At 40.9% G+C, this 12,488-nt stretch overlaps 2 protein-coding genes across 3 annotated transcripts in view; one reads left to right on the top strand and one right to left on the bottom strand.

Annotated features, from left to right (window-relative positions):
• Nucleotides 1-612: 612 nt before the first annotated feature.
• Nucleotides 613-4,363, bottom strand: LOC141368841 (uncharacterized). The gene is made up of 2 exons (XM_073873634.1): nt 3,151-4,363; nt 613-3,064 (listed from the first exon to the last, which is right to left on the bottom strand). The coding sequence occupies exons 1-2, from the start codon at nt 4,361-4,363 to the stop codon at nt 882-884; spliced, it is 3,396 nt and encodes a 1,131-aa protein (XP_073729735.1). The 3' UTR covers nt 613-881.
• A 3,663-nt stretch (nt 4,364-8,026) lies between these two features.
• Nucleotides 8,027-12,488, top strand: part of mcph1 (microcephalin 1) — a 54,455-nt gene continuing 49,993 nt past the window's right edge. For both annotated transcript variants that reach the window (XM_055170469.2, XM_055170468.2), the window contains exons 1-4: nt 8,027-8,183; nt 8,642-8,706; nt 11,604-11,695; nt 11,780-11,898. In XM_055170469.2, coding sequence (XP_055026444.2) covers nt 8,670-8,706; nt 11,604-11,695; nt 11,780-11,898 — 248 coding nt within the window. In that variant the 5' untranslated portion in view covers nt 8,027-8,183; nt 8,642-8,669. The remainder of the gene's footprint in view (nt 8,184-8,641; nt 8,707-11,603; nt 11,696-11,779; nt 11,899-12,488) is intronic.

The following is a 12,488-nucleotide window of genomic DNA, read 5'->3' as shown; positions in this document are numbered from 1 at the left end:
TGTCCTCTGTACTGGAGAGAGCATGCTTTACTTTGCATTAAGCCTTAACCCCAGTTCTCTCATGTGGGTCAGCACAGCATCTCGATGCTGCGCTGCCATACTCTCTGATTGGGCTAAAATTAGCCAATCGTCTATGTAGTTTAAGACACGGATGCCCCGGAGTCGTAATGGAGCCAGCGCTGCATCCATGCACTTTGTAAATGTACGGGGTGAAAGAGATAGACCGAAAGGGAGAACCCGATATTGGTAAGCCACGCCCCCGAAGGCGAACCTCAGGAATCTCCTGTGTTGCGGGAGGATAGATATGTGAAAATACGCGTCTTTTAGATCTATCGTCACAAACCAGTCCTTGGATCTGATTTGTGTGACGATCTGCTTTATAGTTAACATCTTGAACTTTAGTTTTGCAATAGACCGGTTCAGATGACGTAGATCTAAAATCGGACGTAACCCCCCGTCTTTCTTTGGAACTATGAAATAGCGTCTGTAAAACCCTGACTCCCTGTTGTGAGGAGGAACACATTCTATGGCTTCCTTGCACAAGAGAGTTTCTACTTCTTGTTCCATTGTTAGAGTCTGCCCAGCACCCACTATGGTAGATAACACCACCAGCGGGTCTCTCCCAAGGGATTGCCCAACCAAAGGAACATGGTAAGCCGAGATGGCCGCCACATACACCTTCAGTGTAGAAGGAGATAACCCTGCGGTGAACTTTTCCTGCAGAAACTCCAAGACTGTACCAATTGGGCAGTTCACAGGGTCATGCAGGTGTTTGCTGCACCAGGAAGTAAAAACTCTCCATTTAAAGGCATAAAGCTTCCTCGTGGAGGGAGCTCTGGAGTGAAGAATGGTCTCAGCAGCCTCAGCTGAGAGACCAGATTCTATGAGTCTGGCCCCCTCAGAGGCCAGACCCACAGTTTCCATAACTCTGGGCGGGGGTGAAGAATCGAGCCACCCGCCAGAGAGAGGAGATCCCTCCTGACGGGTATTTCCCAAGGTGAGCCGTCGAGGAGGGACACCAGGTCCGAGAACCATATTCGGTTCGGCCAGAATGGGGCTACCAACAACAAGCGGACGTTGTTGCGACGAACCCTCTCCAGAACTCCCGGGAGCAGAGCGATCGGGGGAAAAGCGTACAGCCGTAGCCTCGGCCATGGCTGAACCATGGCATCCAGTCCCAGCGGTGCTGGATGTGTGAGAGAAAACCATAGCGGACAGTGTGTCGTCTCTCTGGACGCAAACAGATCCACTTCCGCCTGGTAAAATCTCGTCCAGATGGACTCCACCACCTGAGGGTGGAGCCTCCACTCCCCGGGCCTCAGCCCCTGTCTCGACAGGACGTCTGCTCCCCGATTCAGACACCCGGGAATGTATACTGCTCTGAGGGACAGCAACTTCCCCTGTGTCCACAGAAGGATATGCCGCGCCAATTTGTACAAAGGGCGTGAACGCAAACCCCCCTGGTGGTTGATGTACGCGACTACCGACGTGTTGTCTGTCCGGACTAACACGTGATGGCCCCGCAGGTGAGGGATGAAACATCTCAGGGCATAAAACACTGCCATCATCTCTAGGCAATTTATATGCCAGCTGAGCTGTCTGGCCCCCCATAATCCATGAGCCAGATGGCTCCCCATAGTTGCTCCCCAGCCTGTGAGGGAAGCATCCGTTGTCAGTGTAACTCGACGGTACTGAGCCCCCAACATCAGACCTTGGGAGAGAAACCATGGTCTCTTCCAAAGATCTAAGGCACGAAGACATCTGCGCGTGACCTTGATCAGACGGAACGGGTTGCCCCTCGGGGAAAACCCTTTGGTTTTGAGCCACCACTGTAGCGGTCTCATGTGAAGCAGCCCAAGGGGTATCACATTGGACGCTGCTGCCATGAGCCCCAACAACCTCTGAAATTGTTTTACAGTGTGTGACTGGCCTAACTTCACTCTGCCTACAGCCAAAAGAATGGATTCCACACGAGCAGGGGACAGATGTGCCTGCATTGTTGTTGAATCCCATATAACGCCAAGAAAAGCTGTCCTCTGTACTGGAGAGAGCATGCTTTTCTTTGCATTTAGCCTTAACCCCAGTTCTCTCATGTGGGTCAGCACAGCATCTCGATGCTGCGCTGCCATACTCTCTGATTGGGCTAAAATTAGCCAATCGTCTATGTAGTTTAAGACACGGATGCCCCGGAGTCGTAATGGAGCCAGCGCTGCATCCATGCACTTTGTAAATGTACGGGGTGACAGAGATAGACCGAAAGGGAGAACCCGATATTGGTAAGCCACGCCCCCGAAGGCGAACCTCAGGAATCTCCTGTGTTGCGGGAGGATAGATATGTGAAAATACGCGTCTTTTAGATCTATCGTCACAAACCAGTCCTCGGATCTGATTTGTGTGACGATCTGCTTTATAGTTAACATCTTGAACTTTAGTTTTGCAACAGACCGGTTCAGATGACGTAGATCTAAAATCGGACGCAACCCCCCGTCTTTCTTTGGAACTATGAAATAGCGGCTGTAATACCCTGACTCCCTGTTGTGAGGAGGAACACATTCTATGGCTTCCTTGCACAAGAGAGTTTCTACTTCTTGTTCCATTGTTAGAGTCTGCCCAGCACCCACTATGGTAGATAACACGCCGTTGAATTGGGGTGGCTGGTTGCAAAACTGAATTTTGTAGCCCTTTTCTATTATTTGCAGAACCCACTGAGACACGTTTGGCAGGAGTTTCCACGCTGCCAAATTTTCTATAAGGGGGACCAGCCTCTCGAGACTGGCTTTTTGTGTACTGCTTAAACTTTTCCCGGTGCCCTGAACCAAACTGGCAGGGTTCAACCTGGGTGATATTAATGCCTCCCTCCTCGGAGAGAGGTGTTGCGTGCCCCGCGCACGAGGCACACAAGAATATGAAGCCGCTGTGCCCCGAAACACACACTGCGGCGGGGTTAACACACTGACATCCCGAGGGCATCGAGGAGAGACGGGCACCGTGTTGTGAGGTGACTGCCGGCTCTCCCCGATTGGGGGCTGCCCTCGGAAACATGACACTACGTCCCTCAGGACTTCTTTTTAGCCGACGCCTTCCTCGCCATAATAACAGCCCTCAGGTCTGGTTTCTGTTTAGAAGATGTCTGAGTACGACCGCCCGAACCCCAGTTCTTTTGAGGGGGACCACGAGTGGCAACACTACGCTTCTGCGATGCTCTATACGATGGCTGCTCCCGCCCAGCAGCCCTAGAATCAAGAGCACGGCGGGGGAGATAGCGTTCGAACGCCGCCGACTGCTTACGAGCCTCCGCAAATCTCTCGACGACAGTATTAACGGCATCGCCAAAGAGACCGGAGGGCGCAACGGGCGCGTCTAAAAGGAATGCCCTATCTGAGGATTTAAGCTCAGAAAGATTAAGCCATAAATGGCGTTCCGTGGCTACGAGAGCTCCCATCGATCTACCCACGGCTTTCGCAGTTTCTTTAATGGCCCTGAGTGACACATCAGTGACTCGACGAAGCTCTTTAAAAACATCAGACGTACCCCCCGCCTCGGTATCCAAATCTTTAAGTAGTTCCGCTTGGTACGCCTGTAAGACAGCTAGGGTATGCAGTGAAGCCCCAGCCTGCCCTGCAGACTTATACGCTTTACCCACTAAAGATGAAGTCAACCTAACCGGTTTCGTGGGAAGCGAAGGCGATTTTAAAGATGACGCCGCGGCGGGGGAGAGATAGCTCGCAAGCGTCTGCTCCACCCGGGGCATCGTTAAATACCCGTGCTCACCCATCCCCACAATGTTGGAATACATGGTGGCGTGAGGGGTATGAACACGGGCCGAATACGGGGCTTTCCATGATCTCGACAGCTCGCTGTGGAGATCAGGGAAAAAAGGCATGTTGCGCCGCGAAGGTTGAGATTTTTGCTTTAAAAAACGCTCGTCTAACATGCTCTGAGGACGAGCGCTCTGTGTCTCCGCCGGCCAGTCTAACTTTAAGCGAGCCACAGCATTAGTGACAACCTCCAATAAATCATCGAACGCGGGGGACGAATGAGAGGGCTCCTCAGCGTCCACCACGTCTACAGACATAATATCGACTTCCTCGGACGACGATAAATGCAAATCTGGGCTCCCGCCCTGGGCGGAAGAAACCGCAGCGCGGGCTTCCGAATCCAGAGACGGGGCACTAGATCCCGCGGGTGAAGGCTGAGAAAGGGGAAGACCCGTCTCAAGCTCGTCCGCGAGATCTAGTTGTGATCCCCACGATCGCAGCTTCCGCCCTGCCTCGGCAGCAGCGGGGCCAGAACCGTGGGGAACACGCGGCTCACCACCCTCCTCGAAGAGAGCGAGCCGCGAGCGCAACGTACGGAGCGGCATCCTTTCACAATGTGCACAACCACCCCTCTCAAGAGATGATCGTGCGTGTTGTGCCCCGAGGCACATAACACAAAGACGATGCGAGTCCTCGCTCGTAATGAAACGAGGACACGGGGAAGCACACTCCTTAAAACTTTGCTTAGACATGATAATAACACACACTCGCTTGCTGAGGCACAAAGAGCTGAAGTTGGCTTGTTGGGTGCTCTTTTTATAGCTTCCTGGTTCCCACGTCACCCGCCTATGACGTGTCACTTGACCATTGGACTGATTTGACATACGTGCTTCAGACGCAATCACGCAGAGGGCGTTCCCATAGCGTAGCTTCGGCGACGCAGCTCGAGTTCCCTCGAAGGGGAACTACATTATCATGGGTGAATAAAGACCTTTTTGTAATAAATCGTTATGTTTTCTATTTCCTTAGAATGAGATGTTTTATCTACATGCACGAGGGTCCCCTTATTTGGAAGTCACCATTTTGTTCCACCACATTTCTACAGAATCCCTTAACGGACATGACATGCTTCTCTATGTGTTTCAAAAGCGAGCGGTGAGCAGTGACTGAGCCGTTGGTTGCAATTCGCAATCTCACCACTAGATGCTGCTTAAATTTACACACTGCACCTTTAAATATTAGACTATGAGATTTCTTGCCCATTGTATTGCCCACCAGATAAAAAAATTCTCTTCAGAAATAAATTAACACTTTTCGGCAAACCAAGCAACTTGAATCTTGAATCATTTCACATGAGTCATGTTGCACAAACAATGCATAGACTTAACTTGAATACTTTAAGGTTAGGGGGTTGATTAAATACTTAACACTAAGTAGGAGAAATACTCCAATTGAACTCCCATTTAATGATTATTGAGGCGATATAACTGTCTCTCATAATGCTGACATGGTACTTCAAAGAATACAAAAAAATAATGAATGTGACATGTAATATACTGCATAGAGTACAGTATTTTTCCAAAAAAACATAATACATCTGTGTTAATACTGTATATCATAACAATCAGTGTGTTTACATGCACATAATAAGCAAATAGCTATCAAAAATCTGCTACCTGTGTTCATGCGTGTCTAGTCATGTCTAGTCATTCAAAAAGCCAGTGGGAAATCTGTCCAAATCTATACTGATTTTTCTCATGTCTGCAGAACCTGTGAATGTAACATGAGCTTTAATTTCACAGTTTCTCTGCAAACTGCATGAGTCGAGAGAAGAATTTGATGCATAACTTTACGCTTACTTCCATTTGTGATGTTTATTTTTACACATGGAGACATGTGCACATGAACAAAACTGCGAGAATGCCAGTTAAGGTGTTTAAAGGCAACACAAACTTGGTGGAATGAGCAAAAAACTACCTGTGCCGATTTATGGGCTGTCCCCAATTAAAGAAAACCATTTTATGCATTTACACGACCATACACATGATCAGTTTATTAACCATAATCGGTGTAAGACTGTGCATGTAAACGCACTAATTTTTGCTATATAAGTTTATATATAAGTAATATATAAGTTTGTATATTGTCCTGTCTGTGTATTCAAGTCAAGACACAAGTGCTGTAGTCAAGACCACCTAAACTGAGTCCAAAACAAAACCAGAGTTTGTCAAGAACAGGACAAGACCAAGAACAAGGCAGGACGAGACCACGTTAAAACCAGGCCAGCACTTTTCAAATCCATTTGAAAAATCCACATAACCATTACCCTAAATAGTCATAATTAAAAGAGTTATTGCAGTGGTGAATTTTATGCTTATTCATTGCATTTGAAGCTTGAAGGTTTAATCCAATCAGAAAAACGATACTACTAACAAATAAATCAGATAATGAATGGACATAAAATATTCTGAGACCAAGGACCATCAAAACCTGTCTTCAGACCAAAACGTGTTTTGAGTCCTACAACACAGCAGGACACCACTGTGTCTTCTGCATCCAACTGCTTTATCTGTGATTATGGGCTTCAATTTTCAAAAGATTTTGCCAGGTCATTTTGAGATACTTATCTGCTACACAAACAGGATATAGAAGAGCACAGCTGTGCAGAAGAGCTTTGGGCAGATGGTGAGAGCTTTCACTACGTGGTTTGTTCACTGTTCAATTGCGCATGCAGCCTTTCTTCTTCTTTTTTTCCCCCCAATGATCCTGTGCCAACTGTGGTCCCACTTTTCAGGATTTGTCAGACCCTTTGCCATTTACCTAAGTACATGTGCTTCTGTGCAGCTGCTCTTAAAACCCACCTTTTGCCAAAATAAATTGGATTACAGGTACTGTAGATGCCAATGCATGCCAATATGGACAAGAACGCAGCTGTCAGAGCTGTAAGAGGTCCTGTATCAGCACAATGAAAGGCATCAAAGTGCATTCAACTATACTTGCAACAATGACAGATGAGCAATTCCATCCAAATATCAACCTTAACATGGAAAAGTACCATGGTACTTACCAAAAGCTTTAAACCGTACTGATATCTTAGCTAAATACCAACGTGAGTTAAAACCAATCTCTCCTTTAGTTTTCAAACTTATTATTTTCCATAGTTAGGTAAGTGCAGCTTTAAGAATTGTCACATTAATAGCCTTGTTTCTTCCTCATAAATAAGCAAATGAACATAAAAATAAAATAAATATTTTTTGTTATTTGAAAAGCCATGCCTTCTCCATTTGTTGGGTTTACTTTTAGTTTGCTAAACAGGGACAATGCACATTAATAAAAATGACTGTAAATGTGCCAGAATTTTTTATCTGTGAACCCTGGACAGAATGTTAAAAATTCACCCTAAATTAAAACAAAGACAGAGCATCATTACACATACTGTATACACATCAGTTAATAAAAGAAAGAAACAGAAACGTAAATTTACTGTAAGTAGGCTAGTGCTACTAAACTACAAAATATAAGTAAAAAAAAAGTAAATTATCTAGACAGAGTAAAAATATAAGGAAAGTAAAAGAGAGAGAGAGCAAAAAATGCGTCTGGTTTGTGCATTTTAATTTCACAGAATTCCTACAAAGTATATCTTCCAAAAATGTGTCCATAATACGTATATTTTTCATTATGTGTGTGTGGGGGGGTGCGTGCGTGCGTGCGTGCGTGTACAAGAATACATGGATAAATATTGTAGATCATTTCAATATTTGGTGAAAACTTGTTGTTATTACTTAAATCGTTTATGACATTTAGTTAGGCTTTGTTTTATTATTTTTGAATGGCAGTGTTATCATATGCAATACAGTCGGATATCGCTGTATTCATCAGTTGGCAATTGATATAAGGCTAAAATCTCTTTTCAGATCTTTAAGTAGCCTTTATGTACCTTTTTATAACTACGACTGTAATCTAAAAACACTTTCTGTTCATAATTAGGATTATAGTGGCCTCTAGTGGTAGAAAACGCGCTTAGAAATGTTCAGAAAGAGTTCTCAAAAGACAGCAAGACCATTTTTACATAGCATATAACACCCATACAGTTTGACTTCCAAAATAATTTAATGGCATGCTTGTTTTACTACATATACCAGCAGAAATAAAGTGGTGTAAATCGGTTGTAAATTCATTTGTAACCCATTGTAAGCAGACTAAAATACTCTCATTAAAATGTATGAGAGGCGGGGCCAATATTCAGGAGCCAATGGGTGTGAGTAACGTCACAGAATTCCCATCATGCACTGCAAAAGGAACTAATAGCGCGAAAGCACCGTTACGAAAGCGAATCATGAAATAAAAACAAATAAAATAACAGAAACTCCGGCGATAATTCATGTGTTGCCCAAGATTATGATTTTATGTTCCACATCAGTCAAGGTAAGCTGTTGACATCGTTCATGCAACTAGTTTAAATGGCCTGTTGAGGCACATGTTCTAGTATTGTCAGCTGATTTTCTTTAGTAGTGGTCAGATGTTGTTTAGAAAAAATATCATATTAACCGCAAATCAGTGACATTGCTAACTGTTATTTATTAAAAGTGGCCTCACGGTTTTACTTTGTAACGGGACCATGCTCAGCAGCAGCTGGCTTATATATAACGTTTCTAATGATGATTAGTGGTGTGTGAATACAAATACTCGTGTTATTTACCTAGTCTTGCATTACCGACATTGATGCGTTGATCTGTGTTATTGATATTTAAACCCAATGTTTGTTTTCAGGAGTTTAGGGGTCACTTATGCTTATTCTGTAATAATACTACTGTGTTACTGTTGTGTCTTGGCAGATGAAATGTACAACTGTTTGATTTTATTATGTTGTCATTTTTGTGCAGGTTTAGAAAGAGACCTTGATATTCAGTCATGACGGGACAAAACTTGTCTTCCCCAGTCCTCCAAGGTAGTGATAGGTGTTTCTTATATATGTGTTTTCCCTGTTTACTGACTTAACTTACCCAAATACATTTCCATCTGGTAAATATAAAGTGAAGAACATTTTGGTGAATATATCACCTTGATATCTTTAATATTTACTGAGTAAGGTCAATATGTAAAGACAATATATTTAAAGGGATAGTTCACTCAAAAATCTTTTTCTCAATCTTATGTTGTTACAAACCTGTATACATTTATTTTTCTGGTTAACATGTAGGAAGATATTTTGAGTACTGTTTGTAACCAAACTGATCATGAGCCCCATTTTCCATAGTAGGAAAGAGAATACTATGGAAGTGAATGGGGCTCGTGAACGGTTTGGTTACAAACATTCCTCAAAATATCTTCCACATGTTTATTAAAACAAAGAAATGTATACAGGTTTGTAAGAACATGACTGTGAGTAAACTATGAAAAAAATTCATTTTGGGGTGAACTATCGCTTTAAATCTGCGACACAATTGAACCATAATTTTTCTATATTAATTCTTCTGTTTTTATTGATATATGGTGCGTTTATGGGAACATTTTTAAAATCTTGTAAATCAGGTATATTTATGATGAGAAGGCATATAAACATTTTAATGAATGCACACTACCACAAGGGCTTGTATGTAGCGACAATAACCAAGTCAAGTCCCTGTAATGATTTGTTTATTGATAAAATGAAATATCAGCAGAAAATATTATGATTATATGGGCAATTCTCACGAAAACTTGGTTTTAAAAATGTCAAGCATGAAAATTAAAAAATTGCTTAAATTTTTTTTTCCCCACCAGACATTGAAAAACAAAGTCTGGAGTAAATAGGAACATTAATTTAGAAACTTTTACTTATCATTTAACACTTTTTTTTGTAACATAATTTAAAAAATTAGTCCTAAAAATCTCATTACCGCAACAGTCAGAAAACATCAACACTAACATATTTTCAAAATGACATGACAAACCTGAAAGAACATAATTTGGAGATTCTGCACATGCATTTAAAATCAAAGTATTATGCTTCTATTAATTAAATTAACATTTAATAAGCATCTGTTGCGGTAAAGATAATCAAAATGTCGTGTAAGCATTCTGACAAGACAATATTTCAAACTAACTGTAAAAAATGATCTTACCTGGTAGCCATCTTGAAGTAACTGGTCCATGTGCTTGGTCACTCAAAATCAAACTTTATTAAAATTCTGTATGTGTGCTTAAACTGTTCTCAAAAAGTGTTGCGGAGGATGAGAACATCAGGCATGGACACATCATTTTCCTAATTTTTCTTCATTATTATTATACATGAATATTCAGTAAATATTTTTTCTGTCATCTAAAGTAAGTCTAGCAAAACATCCATTAATTTTTTCCTTAATATTTTTGTGTTAATTTGATTAAATTACAACATAACGCATGTTCAAACACAGCCGGACACATTGCGGTAATGAGAATTTCAGCAGAAATGAGATAAAATTTACAATTATAAATTCTTATGTTGAAATCACACATTGTGGAAGGTAGAACACAGTATTGTGTTAATTCTGATGCTTTTTAATGTTACTATATTACACATTTTAAAGCTAAAATCATTAGTGCCGTGGTGTTTCAATGGTTTCGTGAGAATCACCCATATACAATAATGAATATTATTTCAAAATAAAAAATATAATCTGGAATGTATTTGACATGACATAAAATGACCTACCAGAAGTCTCAAAGGGAAGATCTACACATTCTCAACAGATTTGTCTATGAATAAGTTTATCATTGTCATTCTCCTTTACAAATTAATCATCTATACGATCAGTTATTTTGGGACAATATATGAAGAGTTTGGTTCCAAAACGCAATAAATCCATTTTGACAAATTTCGGTAAAAACGTGTTTTCGATACCAAGAAAGTGACAAGATGAAAACCACTATTTTCTGTTACAAACTTTCACATAGCATCTTTAGGTTATAAAAAACATAAAAAATTCAAATCCATAACTTGATTTTCAAAGATTTATTATAAAAACAAATTCTTTTTTCCACAAAATGCAATAAATCCATGACAGTTTTTATTTCAAAATGCTAGAAATCTATTCAATCAAATGTGCATTCATCTTTGCCATTTAATATTCATTTAGTTGAACAGTTGTACACACTGATTTAAAAAATAAACATTAATGGCATTAATAAAAACACTTACTTACAGCTAAAATGTTTTGGTCCTGCTCGATTTTTGTTGACTTTGAGTAAAATAATGTAAAGTTTTTCATAAGATCCTCTGGGGTCAATGTGAAGCTTGATGCTGTCGGGAGAACAAGCACCCGTCTCCCGAGTGCCTCTCGCGGAAATGATTAGATGTTGATGGCTTACGTTTCTTTCCCGTCACAGAAAACCATCACAGGTTTATCAATGCCATTAAAGTATAATCTTGTTTCGTTTGTTGATCACGAAGTACAAAGTAGATGAGGAAAACTAGGACTCTGTCTACTCAGCGCGCCGCCATTGTTTGTTTACATTGCTTGACTGGTGGGCTTTAATTTCAGGAATGGATTTATTGCGTTCTGTAAAAAAGGAGGACTGGCGTTTATCGCATTTTGGGAAAAAAGGGAGAAAAGATGACAGAATAACACGGCGGATATTGGATTTTGCGTAAAATTAAGAATTTACTTTTAACTACTGACCTGATATAATACAGATTTTGGCAGTAACTCATTTTTTTCAAAAATGGCATTTATCGCTCTTCATATATTGATATATAAATAGTTTAAACAATCTTCTGTACCTACTTCTGAACACACACTTCTTAGATGAGCTGTTCTTGACATTACAAAAAAAATATTCTAGTTATTAATTTGTCTCGTTCTGCTCCTTTATCTTTGTTTGAAGGTGTGGTGGCGTATGTTGACGTGTGGTCTGCGAGCAGGATGGAGGATTACTCGCATCCATTCATACAGCAACTTCTGGACATGGGTGCCAAAGTAAGAAAACTTTTGATTGGGCTCATTTGAATATGTTGACAACATGAGTTAAATTTTGTTATTAAACATATTTGAAAATCACAGGTATCTAAGACACTCAACAAGCAAGTGACTCATGTCATCTTCAAACATGGCCGCCCGTCCACATGGAAGAAAGCCCAGAAAATGGGAGCGAGGACTGTGTCTGTTCACTGGGTGGCAAGGTGAAATGAGTGTCACATATTACTGATCATCTGCATGTTTAATTATTATCCAAAAAGGCCATCAGTAACGTAAACCAGAAAATCTGATGTAGAATATCGATTTTGAATTATAGATTTAATTATAGGTATAACTTAATTCATTTTCTATAAATGTTGGAAATTAGTAATTGAAATTAGTAAAGAGCTATGTTCATATTGATTTATGTGCTTTAACCCGTTAATTGGCGCTGTCCCGTGAGCGGGACACCTACGTTTATTTCAATATTTTCTATCTAAATGTTAATCTATCACGATAAACTATATATTGTTGGAAAGGTCTAAGAATGTAGTTTTCATATTTCAAAACCTTTTAGCAGTAATAATAATGCAGTAACTGTAATTTATTCATTTGTGACACAAGTATGCAGTAAACCTCACAGCAAACCAGCACAAACCTCAGTTTTTTAACAATTTTATGTATTAAAAATAATACTATATTGCATTTTTATTTATTACAAATAAATGTAAACTGCTTTTAAAAAAAATGAATATTTTCACCTCCAGACACTTCCCTCAAAACCTTTGAAGTGTCTTCGTTAAAACAAAAAATT

The sequence above is a fragment of the Misgurnus anguillicaudatus genome, chromosome 11 (genome assembly GCF_027580225.2).
Source record: "Misgurnus anguillicaudatus chromosome 11, ASM2758022v2, whole genome shotgun sequence".
Lineage (NCBI taxonomy): Eukaryota > Metazoa > Chordata > Actinopteri > Cypriniformes > Cobitidae > Misgurnus > Misgurnus anguillicaudatus.
This window is presented reverse-complemented; position numbering and strand designations above follow the sequence as displayed.